The 19,079-nt window shown below is 40.2% G+C and overlaps 4 protein-coding genes across 4 annotated transcripts in view; 1 reads left to right on the forward strand and 3 right to left on the reverse strand.

Annotated features, from left to right (window-relative positions):
* Positions 1–4,148: 4,148 nt before the first annotated feature.
* LOC117691937 (uncharacterized) lies at positions 4,149–6,264 on the reverse strand. The gene is made up of 2 exons (XM_066080808.1): positions 6,058–6,264; positions 4,149–5,178 (listed from the first exon to the last, which is right to left on the reverse strand). Exon 2 carries the CDS (start codon positions 5,025–5,027, stop codon positions 4,149–4,151), a length of 879 nt encoding a protein of 292 aa, XP_065936880.1. The 5' UTR covers positions 5,028–5,178; positions 6,058–6,264.
* Positions 6,265–11,250: 4,986 nt separating this feature from the next.
* On the reverse strand, positions 11,251–12,867 carry LOC136273700 (uncharacterized). Its single transcript, XM_066078855.1, has one exon. The coding sequence runs from the start codon at positions 12,865–12,867 to the stop codon at positions 11,251–11,253; it is 1,617 nt and encodes a 538-aa protein (XP_065934927.1).
* A 17-nt stretch (positions 12,868–12,884) lies between these two features.
* Positions 12,885–16,877, reverse strand: LOC136273701 (uncharacterized). Its single transcript, XM_066078858.1, has one exon. It carries the CDS (start codon positions 16,875–16,877, stop codon positions 12,885–12,887), a length of 3,993 nt encoding a protein of 1,330 aa, XP_065934930.1.
* Positions 16,878–17,281: 404 nt separating this feature from the next.
* Positions 17,282–19,079, forward strand: part of LOC117691394 (uncharacterized) — a 3,064-nt gene continuing 1,266 nt past the window's right edge. The window contains exon 1 of the mRNA XM_034477429.2: positions 17,282–19,079. This exon is cut by the window's right edge and continues 1,266 nt beyond it. Within this exon, the coding sequence (XP_034333320.1) occupies positions 19,023–19,079 (57 nt within the window). The 5' untranslated portion in view covers positions 17,282–19,022.

Genomic DNA, 19,079 nt, shown 5'->3' on the forward strand with positions numbered 1-19,079 from the left:
ACAAAAATACATGCTTATGCTTCCCTAAAAATGATTAAAAAAACCACAACAATTCATATCAATAAATGACAACTGCTAACATTGCAGCCAAAGCCGACAATTAACCAATATGTCCGCTTTCATCTATGTATGCTGCAGAACACCCCGTGGTAAGTGGTGGATATTGCCATGTCTCCCTGCCGTTGTACGCTTGCTTCTACGAAGGCCGCCAGTCATAGTGGGAACCGAAGGTGTGAAGCACCGATAATACAGTTCTTCATCTGATGAGCTGTCGCTGCTGTCACTTGCGTCAGATTTATGGACCACAGTTGTTGGTTCTTTTCCACGTTTGAGGTCGTTAGTGAAGTTGTTAGTGAAGTTGTATTCATCCACTTTACCATTCGAATCTTCCATCTGCATTGTTTTAACTCTCAGGTGAACACGGTTGACTATCCGGACATCATCTGGATTGTCCTTCCGACGAATCTCATAAACGTACTTCTCAGGGTCAATTCGTTTAATGACTTCATAGTCATGTTCACACCATGCATCCTGGATTTTGTTTCTTCCTGTGACACGATTTCGAATCAATACAAGTGTTCCAGGTTTTAAGTTGTCTGCTCCACTGTTTGCTTCAACTGTTCTCTCCCTGTTGCGAGCCGCCTGTTTGAGTTGCTCCCCTGCTTTTCGGTATGCATCCCTCAAACGTTCAATGTGCTGTTCTACGTAATCAGTCAATGAACCATTGGGTGTGCCTTCCTCAAGGTCGAGTATAGTATCAACTGGTAATCTTGGATGTCTGCCCATCATAAGGAAAAAAGGAGCGAATCCTGTTGAGGCATGCACTGTGGAGTTATACCAGAATAAGAGCTCTGGCAAATGATCAGGCCATCTACGCTTTTGCTTAGGGGTGAGTGTTCTTAACAGGTCATGGAGTGTCCTATTAAAGCGCTCACACTGGCCATTGCCCTCCGGGTGATAAGGTGTGGTACGACTTTTCTTAATCTGATATATCTTGCATAACTCCTGAATCAGGTGTCCCTCAAAGTTCCTCCCTTGGTCTGAGTGCAGGCGTTCCGGTATCCCATACTTCATGAACCACTCACGGACCAAGACTTTAGCAGTAGTACTTGCCGTTTGATCCCTGGTTGGGACTGCGACTGTGAACTTCGAGAATACGTCAGTGATGACCAGGACATTCTCTCTTCCATCTGAAGCTTTTTCTAAAATAGTGAAATCCATAGCTAACAATTCGTTTGGCTTGGAGGCAAGTAGATGATCCATAGGAACTCTAACTTTAGGCTGAGGTAGTTTTGAAATGCAGCAGCGTTCACATGCCTTGCAAAAGTTAGTTATATCTGTGTGCATACCAGTCCAATAGAATCTGGAATGAATCAGTCCTATTGTACGCTCGATTCCTTGGTGTCCTGCTTGGGTGTGTAGTGTTGTCATGACACGCTCTTGTAGACATTTTGGTAGAACAAGTTGCTTCAAGCCTCCAGCCTGAGGGTCTTTTACTGTACGGTATAACACTTGTTGGTCATCTAGAAACATCCTGTCCCGCTGACGTAGCATGTTGATAACAACCCTCTCTTCCAAAGCTCTTTCTTTTTTGGTGGGCTTCTTATTTCTGGTGAAATAGTGCAAGAACCTGCTGATGATAGGGTCTTCCCGTTGCATACGTGCTACTTCTTCACTGTCGTACTTGGGAAATGTATACAAGGAATCACAATTCACACCAAGATGAGTAACCCCTTCTTCTTCTATGCATCTAATTGCAGACTGTAATGCTACCATTTGGATGGCAGGGTCAATTCCGGTGCCAGAGTCTATTATCTCTGCAAGATGAGAATTACACATAGGCATCCTAGACAATGCATCAGCAGCTGAGTTCAGCTTCCCTGGCCTGTATTTCACTGTGAAGTTGTACTGGGCAAGTTGTGCAACCCAGCGTTGTTCCGTTGCCCCAAGCTTCGCACTGCTTTGGATATAACTAAGTGGGTTGTTGTCGGTAATTATCTGGAAATTAGACCCAAGCAGATAATCTTTAAACTTTTCTGTCACCGCCCACTTAACTGCCAACAATTCCAACTTTGCGGAACTGTAATTTGCATCATTCTTCTCTGCTTTTCGAAGTGTACGACTTGCGTATGCTATAACACGCCTGCCTTCTTCCTGGTCTTGCATCAACACGGCACCAAGCCCTTGTAAACTTGCATCAGTCTCCAGTATAAAAGGTTTGGTGAAGTCAGCATAACCCAGTACACTGCTTGAAATAAGTCTATCCTTCAATTCACTAAAGGCTTTGTCACATGCACCACTCCAAGATGATTGCATAACTTGGTTACTCTTGGTCCTACTTGCTTTTACCTTGTTTGTCAATGATATCAGTTCATAGAGAGGTTTAGCGACCTGAGCAAAGTGTGGCACAAAACGTCGGTAATAGCTGGAGAATCCAAGAAATGAACGAAGATCCTTCACACTCTGTGGACTTGGCCAGTCCCTCACTACCCGAATCTTCTCTGGCGAAGTGGAAACACCTTCAGCAGAAACAATATAGCCCAGGTAACTTATTTCCTGCTTGAAGAAATGGCATTTCTTTGGGCTCAACTTCAATCCATGCTCTTGTAATCGAGTGAATACAAAGTCTAATCGCTCAAGATGCTCGTCAACTGTTTCAGAGTAAATGACAATGTCATCAAGATACACAAGTAAAATTTGAAAAACAGCATCGTTGAATATCTGCTGCATGAGGCGCTGAAAGGATGCCGGCGCATTGCAGAGCCCAAATGGCATCCTAGTATATTCATACAGACCAAATGGGGTTGCGAATGCTGTTTTGTGCTGATGATCAGGATCCATGGCGATCTGATGGAATCCGCTTGCCAGATCACATGTACTGAATAGTTTGGCTCCATGTAGGGCATCGAGGGATTCATCGATCCTGGGCAATGGGAAGGCGTCCCTGACAGTCTTCAAATTAAGCCGGCGATAGTCTATACACAGCCTAATAGAACCATCCTTCTTTCTCACAATGACCACTGGGGAGGCGTATGGGCTTGAACTCTTGCGGATGATATCTTTATCCAACAGCTCTTGTATGTGTCTCTTTACCTCTTGGAACTGGGTCGGAGGAATACGGCGAAAGGGGTAAGAAACGGGTATATCGTCTGTTGTGTTAATTTTGTGAGTGATTGTTGTTGTGTATCCCATATCTAAGTCATTTTGGATGAACACATTAGAATGTCGTTGGAACAGATCATTAATCTTCTGACGCTGAGAATCAGTACACACTAAATCACTGGGGATAAGTGACGATAAATCCAACGGAGATGACGTTTCTCTGGTCTCTATATCCTTTTTCGGCACAACCGTCTCTTCTTTTGCTCCCGTCTGTAGGAAGTCAACTCTGGAACCCGGATCTGGTTCAACCATACATTCACTTATAGTTCCAAGCCGACTGTTCATGTTCAACCAGACGTCCTTGTTTCCCAAGTTCGCAACTTGTACAGGATAGACTCCAGACTTTGAGGCGGAAGTAACACCATTAATCAGAATAACATCTTGTCTGTGTGATAACGGTTCAATACAAACGTCCTTGTGTTCAGCGCCTACTACATCTTGAAGCGGCCCAACGACTTTAACCACGGAAATAGAGTTGGCTGGCACACAAACATGTTCCCTTCCTGCCAGTCTAGCGAATCCCTTCACTTCTGGACTGCTACTCTTCTTAAATGCTTTGATCCAACTCTGCACAGCTGTATTCTTTTCAGCACTCCTAAGATAAGAGGGGCCGAACTTTTCCTTAAAAAGTTCTCGACACTCTTGTATAATGTTCATGCCCAGTATACCAGGGACATCCCGCTTATCCTGAGTATCTTTGACAATGAGAATTCCCATCCCATCCAGCCTTTTGTTTATTGATCGCATAAATATTTCGCACTCTATGTATCCAACATACGGGATTTCCAATCCATTGGCCGCACGAAGTGTAATAAGTTTCTCTCGAACTATGGGGATGTTGCTCAAATGTTTGTTGTAAAATGACTCACTGATCGTACTAACCATTGACCCAGTGTCCAACAAACAAGGGATCACCGTATCAGCAATTTCGATTTCGACCGTTGGACACTTCCCAATCAGCGAGCCGTTATCATACAAATCGCTACCTATTGGCTGGCTCCCGACAATAGGCCTTTGGAGTTTAAATGCGTCTTAGGACAATTCTTCCTGATATGTCCGGTCTCACGACAGCCATAACATCTCCGTTCTTTCCTTTCCACACTCTTCCCCTCCTTTATGCTTCTAATTTCTGACCGCAGCGATGAAAGTTCCTCCTTCATTTCTTTCATGAAGTCTGCCATTTCAGTTGAAGCGGCCTCTGCATAAATAGGGACTTCTCGTTTCTTCCGCAAGTTGACCTCCTTTTCATCCCGGTCCATAGAAAGAACTATAGCCTCTTCCCGAAGCTCTGTAAAGGGTATTGCTGACTTAGCCCTGACCAGCTTCTTCAGCTCCCTGCGTAGCCATGTGTCGTTAACGTTTTCTGCAAATTGGTTCCTTAGCATCTTCTCAGGCTCTGTCACAAAAGAATTGTCCACTTTTACGATTCTATCCAGCTTCTTCATGAGGACATGACAAAATTCTTGAAGCGACTGTCCGTCTTCTTGCTTTGTCCCATAGAAATCTGCAGTTAGTTCCGAAGGAGTTGCCCGTTCACCAAAAGTTTCTCTGAGAATATCCAGAATCTGTTTTGGGGTCTTTTTTGCTGCTGGATGACGGTATTTAATTTCTTCTCGGGCTGGGCCCTCAAGGTGGCTGATGAGGAAGTCAACCTTCTCCTCTGCCGACGTAGGCCTGGTATCTAGTACTCGACTAACATCATCGATAAAGTCATATACAGTCTGATCATCACTTTTACCAGAAAACTTCTCAATCTTTCGCTGTTTCGGACTAAACAGAAACTTTGGCTCCTCTTCCCTCTTTATATGGGCCATCTGTAACTTTAGGTCCTGCAGCTCCCTCTTCAGTTCTTCGACGTCTCCCATCGCTACCGTTACCTTTCTTCTTGTTGTAGAGATTTATGTTGTCAATAGACCATGGAACATCCTACCGGCCACGCCATTTGTAACCGAGTGTATAGAAGAAGCATCATGGTAATCTCAATATTTATTCAGGAACAAGAAAGGCAACAGTAGCCTACAATGAACAAAGAAGAATAATAAGTACACATGTCAAAAATATGAAAATGTGGCGAGGCTACCTATTATATGCAATCAATTTAGACTAGACAATACCCGTCTACATATGTCTGGTTAAACAAGGTACAAGTAGTATAAACATCAATAGACTACCATTTATACTCTATGCACTATTATTGTACACAAAAGAAGATGGCACACATACCACTATACCTAACCTGATCTAGCTTATAAAGAACCAGATGTTTAACCTCATATAACAATTGCTCACTGAATTATACTTGACTATAAAATGGTATGACATACTATCAAATATACTTCCACAGATGTATCACTGCACCCTATGGCTAGTCAAGAAAAACAATACAATTACCATTCTAAAACACAACCCTGACCTAAAATGACTGCAACCTCTAATTGACATGTTGACTAGAATTAAGTAAAAACTATAAGATCAAATTGTAGCAAAATGTAAACGTTCAATTAAACGTCTAAAATGTAACTAACTTCAATAATATTTACATTCTCGGAGACATAAACAATGCAACAGAATATTTACTTCGGTCACTAAACACTACACCGGACACGTGCGGAACCTTAAGGATAAGCCTATTCCGGAATACTACACACGTGCATCACAAAATACACAAAAACTATTAGATAAATTAGTATCGTTTTCAATTGGTTAAGGATATTAAACAATGATAGAAATAATGACAACCTTCAGATAATAGTATTTTAACATAAGCATGGTAAAATGATAACATTTGGATATGGCGGGAAAAGAGTATGTGCCAAAACATAAAGATACAATATACAGGAAATCTAACAACCTAGATATTATGCAATTATACAAAAGTTGTAGTCGCAAACATACCTGTAACAATGTAGCTGCACAGAAGAACAGTAATGAGGATATGCAGACAATGTTCCACAAATACGAAGTTACACCATTCGCATGGCAGCACTAAACATACACTATATGTAATTTCGGATCCAGATACGGAAAATCAAACATTTCCGGAAAATACTAAAACGTAATTAACATATAAAGGGGAACTAACTATGATTAATAACACACTTGTCCACATATATTTTAAGTATTATTTCCAAATAAGTATTGTTTCAAAATAAAGATATTTATGTAAATCGATCCAAAAAGGACTAGTAATTAGGCCCATGTAGCGTCGTCGCGCGGTTACGGCATAATTAATATAACTGTGATAAATCCTTCCTTTGAGTATAATACCTGAGTGAAAAGTCCAAGTTTTATTTTACAATTTATTTACATTATTTCCCAATTTAATATCGTCTCAAAATAAATCCAAGAAGAAGCACTGACTATATCTACGACAACAATAACAACTCTAACTCTAACTAACTACAACTCCCTGTGACCCTCATACCCGTATATACACAAGGGTTGCTCATTAAGAGTAGCCGCTTTAATGAGGTCACATTATATAATAACGGTACATCGGTTGCTCTTCGGGAGCAACGGGTATACACACAAATAAACATGTGAAATAAAATGATGATATATGAAAATAATTAAACTGAATATAATTTATGGCGTTACAACTCCCCCCCCCCCCCCCCCCCTTAACTTTTGGTTACATACAAAAGGTATTTATAAGCATGAAATATAAATAAAAGAAATATCTAACGCCAGTGCTCTTCTTAAATAACATATAACAAATAAATAAGACATATCACACAAATAAAATATACAAGTTCAACAATTTACAAATAATTATTAACAACAGTTCATATTTACAATGTCAATATTTACACGGAAAAGTCTCCCTTCATATCCCGGACGTTCCCTTTACGCAAGCACTCGGCAACGTCTTCCGCAATTTCACTTACCACGCTTGGGAAGTCCACATCTTCGGGATTTACGTCCTCGGAATAGATGATTTGTGAGGTTCGGCTCACTTCCGTTCGTCCATCTGGGTGCGTTGTAGTAACTTTATTGAAGAGAAAACAAACTGAAGATTTAGTCACAGTAACCTCTCTGTCAGTGTCCATTTCACTGTCACTAGCGGAAGAGTCGAGTAAACAGTCTTCAGTTTCTGGTGTGTGCTCACCAACAGCGTCTTCTTCTGTATTTTCTAGAAGTTCGTCCACAAAGCTGTCCGACGAAATCTCGAGGGAGCTTACCGACACATCGTCCAGGAAGTTCCATTCATTACTACGGGCATAATCAGACGCTCTAGGAGATTCCTCTGTCTTCATGGCGAAAGTGGTCTCATCCTCATCCGACGATATATTCTCGTAATGTTCACTAAGCACATTAGTGCATAATTACTTTGTTCAACCCAGCCAGCAGTTTTTAAGGATGTCCCGCTCAGATGTCTCTATGTAAAAAAAAAATTATAATATTATTAAATATCAGAGAGATATTATTTCAAACTACAGTTTGTCTTAATCACACACATATATACTACATGTCTTTCAATTGATTTACATTTAAGAAAAAAAGAGAAAAAAAAGATTGTTTACATTACCACCTCTAAAGATAGGACAAAGTCAAGTAATTAATGATAATAATTCAAACGTGTAAACCTGCTTGTTCGGACCTGGTCAGCACAGTTGTCTCTATAAAAAAAACTATCACTCATTAAATTTTACCATTGTAAAACAACATGTTATTGGAAGTACGCGTATAGAATTATTTTATTTGTTTGTTTTATTTTTGCATTTCTTTAAAAACACGAATCAAAGGATTGTTTACGATACATTACTACAGAGGGAGAATTTATCAATAATGTCACGTGATGTAGAATAAGCCACGCCTCTGGGAAAAAGCTGACCTCCTAAATCACGTGACTTTTCATTCATACCTGTTTCACTAGGCCTAGTTGTAGCTGACACAGTGTTCACTGACGTAGTCTCTGATGTCTCTATAAAAAACTATTATAATATTATTAAACATATGATATATAATTTTAAATTACAGTTTATTTTAATCACACACATATAAACTACATGTCTGGTGATTCTGTTTTAAATATTTGATTCATTACATGTTTAACATGTGTGCAGACTTGATTGACCCAAGTTTCCTGATTTTGTCGTACAAGTGATATTGCTTTAAAATGTATATCACTTGTGACTTAAATACTGGTATATTAGTACCTATTTGATTTGTTTATACAAAATTTGAAAAATTTAAAGTGTTTTGTAGGACTAAAATGTTTTTATGGCTTTTAAAATTTCTGAAAATACATGCACTATCTTTTGACATTATATAAATAATAAAAATATAAAGAAACTGTCAGCTGGGTTTAAAATTAGCGGCAAAATGATGTAATACATGTATGTACAATATTAGAAAAGATTACATTGTCAGTATCACTTTATAGCACATTCTTGAAATAACTGCATTGAATATATAAGTATTTGATGAGTGCACAAAGTTTGCAAAAATTTATTCTTTTAATACTTTATGTTTATTATATTTTAGTTTCTAGACCATGACATTAATGAATATTTCTATAATGGAATGCATGAAGATTAGGATGGAACCTTATTCTGCCTGTTTACCAACTCACACCATCTTTTCAAGATTCATGGAGCCAACCACAGAAGAATTTGTTCTATACACATCATTCATCACATTCTTATTTATGTTACATAAAAAAGGTGTGGGCACTTTAAATGTTACTGGGTGAATTGTTTCAACAAGTGTTCACATAATGAATACCAACAAACTTTTTATCGAGTGCACTTATTTTGTATTTTTCCTATACATCTAATTTATGTTTTTATATAACATATTCATATACATGTAACATTTTTGGAAACAGCTATCTTTATTTAATTTAAATTTGGCATTACTATTTCATATAAGTTTTCTAATATACTCTTTTGTATACAAACAGAACAAAACTACCCAGTTACACTTGAAAATGGACATAATATATATAAAAATTGTCTGATAAATGTATAGGTCTTGTTCATGAACAGAAGAAATTGACAGAAAAATATTAAGTTTTAGCCATCAAATATTAATATTTTTTAGAATATTATTTAATATAAGATGAAAAAGAATTAAAATATATTTTTAAATATGCATATATATATATATATACATATATATTTTTTATATGTGTATGCATAATAATGAAAATTTATATATACTTTCTAACGAATACAAGCATTTCCGTATATTGTTCAAAGTTGTACACACACTTGCCTTTTGTACCCCTGCACATATTTCCTCCTCCCTCGACTCTTACTGCACACCTTGACACTCTGAGATCTCGGACAATTCCGGCCCAGTTTTTAGGGATCACCAAAAATATACAGTCCGTGTATATGTCTTGACAATTCATAACACGATTTATCAAACTAGCTGGCCAACATCTCGTACTTCGATATCACTGACCCTCCACAAAAAGTACTTCGATATCACTGACCCTCCACAACAAGTGAAAACACTGTCACAAAACACCTTCGTCCTCTTTGCCATCATCTCTGAAAGTGCGCGAAATTTGCACGGACATTTGGACACGTGACACGTTACTCGGGGTCACCAGAAATTCATACACTTTTCCTCGCTAATATTCGGTAACAGAAGTTAAATATGATTCTTGGTAGTCAGAACCATGTGAAAATTAGTTTTTTTTATATTCTTTATTCCAGCAAATAATTACTAATTTTGTTTTTTGCTTATTTTTTTTTTTTTGGGGGGGGGGGGATATATAATTGGCGCTCCCAGATGAAATACATGTGGGTGGGAAAATTAACATTATCACTTCGATCAACATATATTTCATTTATGAACCATCATTCTCTACGGAGTCTATATCACTACATTGTTTTACTTTGTTTACGTTAAAGGGCATTAGGATGCAATGTACCTGACAGTGATGATATATATATTTCTATACACAACCGTACTCCATTGTTTATCACAGCGGGCGAAAATAGCCCAATACCCATATATGTCTTAATTACACAAATTAAAGACCTCCCAATTTGAAAAAAAAGTCAATTAAAACTAGAACTGTTTTTGTCTTCAACAAAAACTAAGGGCTTTTCGACAGCCCCATTATCCCTTTTTAATTAACTGTTCAAAAAGAAATTATTCTCTGATTTATCTCCAAGTGTTCTAAACGCCTTGGTATCCCCAGTTGCTTAGATAGGAACTTATGAGTAGTGCAATGTGAAAAGAAAGATAACTCCAGAACTTTACAGGTAGCTATACTTCTAATTCCCAGAGGAATATTTTCAAAAAATCATATTGAAGTAAGTATTCATTCCTCGGACACAAAACTTAATATGCTTATAGTATTTGTGCTCTACATTCTTACAGCAAAGCTAGATAACTCTTACTAAAAACATTTTGAAATTTAAACAAGTGATGATCTTTGGGCCTTCCATACCCCTTGTGATGTATATTGGCTATTCATTACTAAAATCCAGACCTCGTGAGAGGGTGAAAAACTGAAAAGTACAATAATAAAAGTCAGATTTTGTCTAATATAACAATTTCCAAAAATATGGCAGTAATTAAGCTGTGACAATACTGAATTTTATATGACAAAACTTTACCCGACGACATATACACAGATAAATGTGTGACTAGAACATGCTAGCTAAACAGGCCTATGCCTATCCTACATTGCGAACACGCGCTTACACAAAACAATGCAGTTGCAGAATTTAAACAAAGTAAGAGATATTGCATGACATCGTTAGATACACAAGATCATAATGGACATAAATTGACATGAATAAAATAAAACTTACTCCTTAGATAGGCCGAATTCCAGAAATTGATGCAAACAAAAACAGCAGGCCAAGCTCATGGCTGCCATTACCGATAAAACAAAAAACCAAACCGGACGGAACGTATTATTCCGTTTCGAGAGCAGCACACTCCCCCTCTGATTTCTACCAGAAATCACTTAACTCATAAAAAATATACAAGATAGAATTAACTCTGCATTACATACTTCTGTAATTACATAATCCGATGCTACATATATACTAAGCTAACTTCATGTCGTGGTACACAAGTCTTCACTTAACAAATCACAAATTCTAAGTACACAAAATGTCAATCAGTCTCCAAAAGGGTTATGAGTCGGGTGACTGGTCTCACATAAGTGACACGTTTATTGTCCTTAAAAACTGCAACCTCAGCTTTGCGGACCTTTCCGTCTTGGCTGGGGAATGTTCTTTGTATGATACCGGTGGGCCACTCGTTTCGCGGGGAATCATCTTCAATCAATAGAACTAAGTCTCCGTGTTTCAAATCCACAGCATGGCCCTGCCACTTCCTGCGATATTGTAGGTTATGGAGGTACTCAGTTTTCCATCTATGCCAGAATTCATCTGCCATCACTTGCACACGTTTCCAGGTAGATTTTAAGGCATCCTTGGAACCAAATGAAGGGAAAGGTTGAACATCATGTTTTGTCTTCATTGTCAACAGCATCGACGGGGTAAGTAGAGTAGGTGCTTCTGGATCACTAGAAACATCTGTTAATGGTCTATTGTTAACAATAGCACACACTTCTGCCATCAATGTGGTCAGTACATCATGTGTGATGTCTCTTTGCTGGTGATCAAGTAACATGGCATTCAAAACTCTTTTTGAAACACCGATGAGTCTCTCCCATGCTCCTCCCATGTGTGGAGCATGAGGAGGGTTGAATTTCCACACAATCCGGGAATCTGACAGGAACTTGGAAACAGGACCATTCTCGATGAATTCCGCATTGATGGAGAGATCGCTTACAGCGCCAACAAAGTTCGTTCCCCTGTCGGAGCGGAATTGTGTGACTTGACCACGAATTGCGATAAAACGTCTCAATGCATTTATGAATGCAGCACTGGTAAGTTCATCGATGACCTCAATATGAATAGCCCGAGTTACAAGGCAGGTAAACAATATCGCCCAACGTTTCTGATTTGAACTTCCACCCCTTGTTTTACGATGCACAACTGGCCATGGGCCAAAAGTGTCAACTCCCACATACGAAAATGGGGGGCACGGTTCACAACGATCCTCTGGAAGATCCGCCATATGCTGCCATCCTGGCTGTCCCCGAAGTTTACGACATACAACGCAAGTCCTTATCACTGAAGAGGTCATCCGTTTTGAATTCACTACCCAGAATCCGGCAGAACGTACAGCTCCCTCTGTAAAAAGTCTACCTTGATGGAATACCTTCTGATGTAAATGACGTATGATGAGATAACTAACATGATGGTTCTTTGGTAGGATAATAGGGTTACGCATGTTATCGTTTAGCACATCAACAGACACATTGTTCAACCGTCCACCAACACGTAACAGTCCATCTGCACCAATTTTTGGGCATAAAGATCTGATAGTACTAGAATGTGGAATGTCCAGGCAGTTTTCAATGCATCGAAATTCTGTGCTGAATACATCTCTCTGAACTGACGCAATGATGGAACGTTCACTCTCCTTCAAGAGTTCCGAATCACTGGGACTATCAGGTAAGTTGTCAATGTTTTTCTGAGACTGTCGAATCATAAATTTCAGACGGGCGACTGAACGTATAAGCCTGTCCCACTTGGAAAATCTAGTGAACCTCTCAGAGAATACTTCTGTCTGACAAGTTGGTGGCTTTGTCTCATGATTTGACTGTGCTACATCTATTATGTCTGTCTTGTTGCTGATTAACAATGGGCGAATTTCCATATCACACCCTGGGTCCACTAATTCAAAGTGTTCAATTGGAGCACTGAGCGGGCTGGTTGGTCCACATATCCAGTTTGTATCTTGCAGCATAGAAGGGTGTACAGGCCTGGTGGCAACGTCTGCTGGATTAAGTTCAGATTGAACAAACTTCCATTGGGTTGGCATACTGAAGAGACGAATGCGTGCCACTCTGTTTCCCACGTACACATAGAATCTACGACTTCGTTTGAGATATAGCCAAGTACTATCTGACTGTCCGAAAAGAAATGAAAGTCCTGTGGTGGGATGTTCAGCTGATCTCTCACAATCTCGGCAATTTCGGTTGCTAAAACTGCCGCACACAGTTCGAGCCGAGGGATAGTGTGCCCATGGGCGGGGGCAACCTTGGCTTTTCCAAGCAAGAAACTGATGCTTGACGTCTCATTTTCCTGAAGTTTGAGATATGCCACAGCAGCAATAATGTCCTTCGAAGCATCACAGAACACAAGCACTTCACGTCTGGTGGCGTTGACAAACGAACTGCTGTAACTCCTCGGCACACAAAAGCTTTCCAGGTGACTCAGGGAATCAACCCATGATGACCATTCATCATGCAGAAATGCAGGCAACGGTTCATCCCAGTCCGTATTTGTCGTCACAGACATCATCTCTCGTAACAGTAACTTGCCTCTGATGACGACAGGCTGGGCAAAGCCAATCGGGTCATATACACTGTTTATAGTAGACAACAAGCCTCGTGTAGTGTATGCTTTTTCTACTGTGTTGACTTTAAAGGTAAATTCATCCATCTCTGTGTTCCATAATAATCCCAAGCTGCGTTGTACTGGAAGGGTGTTCGACACAAAGTCAAGGTTTTTCAAGTTCTTTGCCAGGTCTTCTGGGGCAAATGAATCTAACACTCTCCTGCTATTGGAGCAAAACTTGTGAAGTCGAATGTTTCCGCCATCTTGTAGTGCTTCCTTGGTACGATGCACAAGGCTAATGGCCTCCTCTTCAGTTGCGCAGGATAAAAGGCCATCATCCACATAGAAGTTGTTACATACTAAATCCCTCACATCTTCTGGGGATCCCTCAACTGCCCTCCTGAGACCAAACGTTGCCACGGCCGGTGACGGGCTATTGCCGAAAACGTGAACCGTCATCTGAAAGTCCACCAATGGCTGGTCTAAGTCACTGTCCATGTGCCACAGGAATCGTAAGTAACGACGCTGGTCTTCTGGGACCTTGAAATTGTGAAACATCTGCTCAACGTCCATGGTGACTGCTATCTTTTCTCTTCGGAATCTTAGCAAGACACCAAGCAGGCTATTGCACAAATCAGGGCCTTGAAACAAAACACTGTTCAAGGACACATCTTGAAACTTGGCAGATGAGTCGAATACAATACGCACACTGTCTGGTTTCTTGGGATGATACACTGCAAACATAGGTAGGTACCATCGCTCCACTGACATAGGTAACTCAGGTGCTAACTCAGCATGCTGGTTCATGAGTAGTCTCTCCATGAATTCCTTAACTTGTTCATATTTGAGGTGATTACATCTCAAGCTAATGTCCAATGATCTGGCTCTTCGAAGAGCAAGTGACCTGTTGTCAGGTAAGACAGGTCTACAATGGCGAAAGGGTAACGGAGCTTGCCACTTGCCATCAGACGTTCTTTGGAAACCAGCATCCATGATATGTAGGAACTTACGATCTTCTATCGATAACCCTGGTTTCTCATCCCCTGGTATACGTTGAAAGATAGGCTCCTCTTCCACAATAAATTCACTTTCACAGGGCTGTAAATACGTGGATCTTCCATTCATGAGAATTGAAGTCTTATTTACACTTATCACATCTGGTTGATGCACTTTGCCCAGACACACATCTCCAATGACAACCCAACCAAGGGGTAACTTCTGGCCATAAGGAAGTCCCTCTTCTCCAACACGTTGATCCAACACGTGGTGTGCAGTAACTAGATCCCTTCCGATCAGGAGTTCAATTTCAGCACCGTCATCAAGATCAGGTATGAAGGGTGCAATGTCACGAAGGTGCTTATAGTTATCTGCCACTGCAGGAGACGGTATTTCATGCCGATTGTTCGGAATGTCATTACACTCTATCAAACAAGGTAAACTTAGAGTACATGATCCATCAAACGATTGGACGAAATATCCAGATGCCTTGCGTCCTGAGGAAACAAACTTTCCGGCACATGAAGATAAAACATATTCAGTTTGCCCACCACACTCCCTAAAGGCATCAAAAAAGGCAGATGTGGCTAACGATTTGTTGCTCTGGTCATCTATCATGCAGTACACCTTGCGCGCACGGTATTGTTCACCAACTGGGTACACATATACTGGTACAATCTTTGCGCATGACTTGCTGGTGCTGTACTTAGTTCCACATACTTCAGTACAGTAGGTGCCTAAATAGAGACTCTCCCCCTCGTGACTCACTCTAGGCTGCTCCCCCTCATGCTCACTTCTGGACTCAGGTTCCGGGTGAAGGATTGTAACATGCTCTGTAGATCCACACATGTCACATTTCACACTTTCTTTACAGTTTTTACGAAGGTGACGTCTTGAGCCACAGCACTTCAAACAGTAGCCGTTCTTGAAAAGGTAGTCCTTGCGTTCCTTGAACGTTTTTCCGCGGAATTTCATACAGTCTTTAAGCGAATGACTTGAACTAGTTCCATGGATGGGGCATTTCACACTGACAATGTTAGAGTTCACATCTGTCGTAACATCCGTCTTCTTAGCTGACACAGCCATTTGACGATAAGCATTGTGTAGTCCACTCTTGCTCCTCTGCTGAGCTGGGTGTGTGTTTCCATGGCCAGTATGGGTAGAGAAACTCTCAAACAGAAGACTAGGATCGTTGCGCACACGGGCGAGATCACTCAGAAATTTCGTAAACACAGAGAATGGTACTTGCGAAACATGATTGTTCATCTTATATCTGTCACATTCTGAAGCCCACTTTTGACGGAAACGCTTTGGCAGTTTACGTACAAATTCGTTGATGCCACTGGATGTGTCATAGTATGAAAATGCTGTGCTAAACACAGGATCGCACTTCACTGATTCCACTTCTGCAGCTAGATCAGACAAGTCCAGAAATTTCTTGCGGTCACCATCTGAAAGAGCAGAAAAACTGCTAATGCGCTGCTTAAGTGACAGTTCAATAGTCTCTGCACTACCATATTCACGGTCCAGACGCTCCCATATATTATTGACTGCTTTCTCTGGGTTCCGCGAATTTGTTGCTCGTATATTTTCAGCTGTGATTTTGGACTCTGGTCCAAGGTGATTCACTAACAGGTCCAAGTGTTCCAGAGTTGTTGCACTGATTTCACTCATGACATTCATGAAACTGTATTTCCATGTCAGGTATCGACCGGAATCATCATTAAAGTTCCAGAGTCTCCTAGGCAGTAACTGGTTCTTGGCAACTAATTTTGCCAAGTCAGCGGCTTCAGTCGGATTCTGCTTAGGAGTGGATAAAACGACACTTGGGTTTGTTTCATCTGTCTTATTTTCTGGTGCACACAAGGAGGGCTCGGTACATGGATGTGTAGGTTTTTGAGGAAGAGGTTTGTCATTATCATGTCCATGAACGTTCACTTCAGGAGGAACATCTGGAGGGGGGGTACGATCATCTCTGTTATCATCCATATAACGAAGCACATGAAACTTGGATGACACAGGGGGTTTGTAACTGCCATGATCACTTTCCACGGATTTTGTGGCAGACTGGGAAAAGTCCAACACTTTACAGATAGCACTCAACCCGGATTCAGCTTCTTCCAGTTCACGCTTCACCGTCAACAAATTCCTGCTGGCTTTCAAGGCAGCTTCCTGTTTGATGAGCTCAGCCTCCTCGGCAGCATACTTCAAACGTGCTTTTGCTTTCTCAACATTGGCAGAATGTTGCATCCAGACAGCAGTAAGTTGACTTGATCCTGATTTTCCCGATATGACTGAGGGAACAAGCGATGGGGCCTTGGATGATTCCATTTTCGGCAGTGCAGACTGCAACTGATTGACAAAGGCTGCTGTCTTGTCACATAGATATGAGCGGACTAGTCTGTGAGAGGCCTCTTCATTTGAACTCTCCACGGTTCTGTGACCTCTTAAATAAGTTATGTACTTGTCACTAAGAAGCTCGTAATACTCCAAGTGCTTATGGATATTGTCAATGATATTTTGACCCTGTGCTAAGTCCACATGCTTTGTATTGGCAATGATAGAGTCGATAGTAGTAAGGGGTATAGTCTGTGGGCTATAGGGGCAGTGACGTCATATGGACCACACCCCCACAAGGTAAGGTCAAGGTCAAGAAGTAGGTCAGGTCAAAGTCAGGTCAAGGTCAAAGTCAGGTCAAGGTCATAAACGTCTGAGGGCAAGACACCCCACAAGGTCAGGTCAAGGTCATAAGGTAGGTCATGTACTCAATACAAGGGCACAAACATTTGAGGTCAAAACCGTTTGAAACAGTCTGAGGGCTAATCGTCAAGGTCAATACAACAAGGGCAAACCGTTTGAGGTCAAAACAGTCTGAGGGTACCAATGACAATATAAGGTCATTATTAGTCTGTGTACATAATTATCAAATATGTCTGAGGTCAAATATGTAATTCTAACAATTCAATATATATTTAGCGGTGTTTTGGGTAACCTTCGTTGTTATTAAGAAGATGTCACAGTACAAATGGATGGTTGTAGAGTGGTGTGCTTTACATGCAGTCAAACGCGAGGAACATATCAAGATAGAAAGCAACTGGTTTAATAGTAAATCAGAATGTTTGAAAGATTACAGAGAAAAATTGAAAGGGGATAACGATATTGTTGACTGTTGGGTCTCGGAGGAATTCCTTGTTAAACGGAAACTGTTAAAATGATGACGTCAAAATTAGTATTTAAAACAGACAAAGGTAGTGGAAAAATCACCATACTCTCATTACATTTATACAACGATGGCTGGACAAATGTTAATTGGGCAGCTGCTGATAGAAGAATGTGATAAAGGATGTAAAGGGTTTTTTAAAGAAAAGTTACAAAAGAAAATATGGATCTTTGTACCTGGCCTCCTTGCAATTACACTCATAGCCTCTCTGTGTATTGTTGTGAGTGTTTTGCATGAGAAACAGAAAAAGCATCACATGGATTGCATGTTGAAACCTAACGTCAACTCAGATAGTCCTATAACCTGTCTACATGTGGATAAATACCCCCTTTCCAACGAGATTTACGCGCGAATATGTGTCAACAATACTGTACAGATCGATATAAGACGGTTTCATAATGGACTTCCGAGTAAAGAAGGAATCTCCCTGAGTCAAATGCAGTGGCAATACCTGAAAAAATCGGCAGACCATATAGACGAATCTATTCTAAACTCCCAGAAACATGTAAAATAAATATTGATTCATATTGTACTGTGACGTCACTTGAACAAGCTTGTAAGAAAATTGGTATATAAGACCTCGTGTGTTAAATTCAAAGAACCAGTATGGCTTGTCAGTATAAATGGATGGTTGTTATCATGTATAGCGACGGGGAAGAAGACATTTTGTTAGAGAGTCGATGGTTTGACTCTAAAAAGGCCTGTAAAAAGGATTTTGACCAAATAATTTTAAAAGACGGTTACAGTCTGCCCGATTCTTGTGGATCCAGAGAGTACATTATTCGGAGAAGGGAGATTCCCTTCTAAAAGATTATGGATAAAACAGTGAGGTTTTCAGACGAAGTTACGATAATTATAATTCCTTATGAGGATAGAAAGGGAGATTGGATGACAATGGCTCTGGACAGATGTCGCTTTAAGAGAAGAATAGACCATACAGCCAAAATTATTAATCCAGTTCTTTTGAAACATTTGGAAAATGTGTCTTCTAAATTTATTCCTCTTCAAATGAAGAAAAATAATTCCTATACCTGCTCAGAAGAGTGAACCCACAATCAACGATGAACGATAAGTCAACCGTAAAGCAATACCACGTCTGCGGTCAATGTCAAAACCACAAAACCACAATCAACTTGAGAAATACGTCTGCAGTCACTTATGACACCTCACAATATTGGTATAAAAGTCTGTTCAATTTAAAACATTTCCACTAGATTTAAGGTGAACTTAGAAGAAGCATAATCCTACTAACAGTGATGGAGCAAAAATACCAAGATATCATCAAAGCGAACTACACAACATTGGTCAGGAAA

Source organism: Magallana gigas, chromosome 1 (assembly GCF_963853765.1).
Source record: "Magallana gigas chromosome 1, xbMagGiga1.1, whole genome shotgun sequence".
Lineage (NCBI taxonomy): Eukaryota > Metazoa > Mollusca > Bivalvia > Ostreida > Ostreidae > Magallana > Magallana gigas.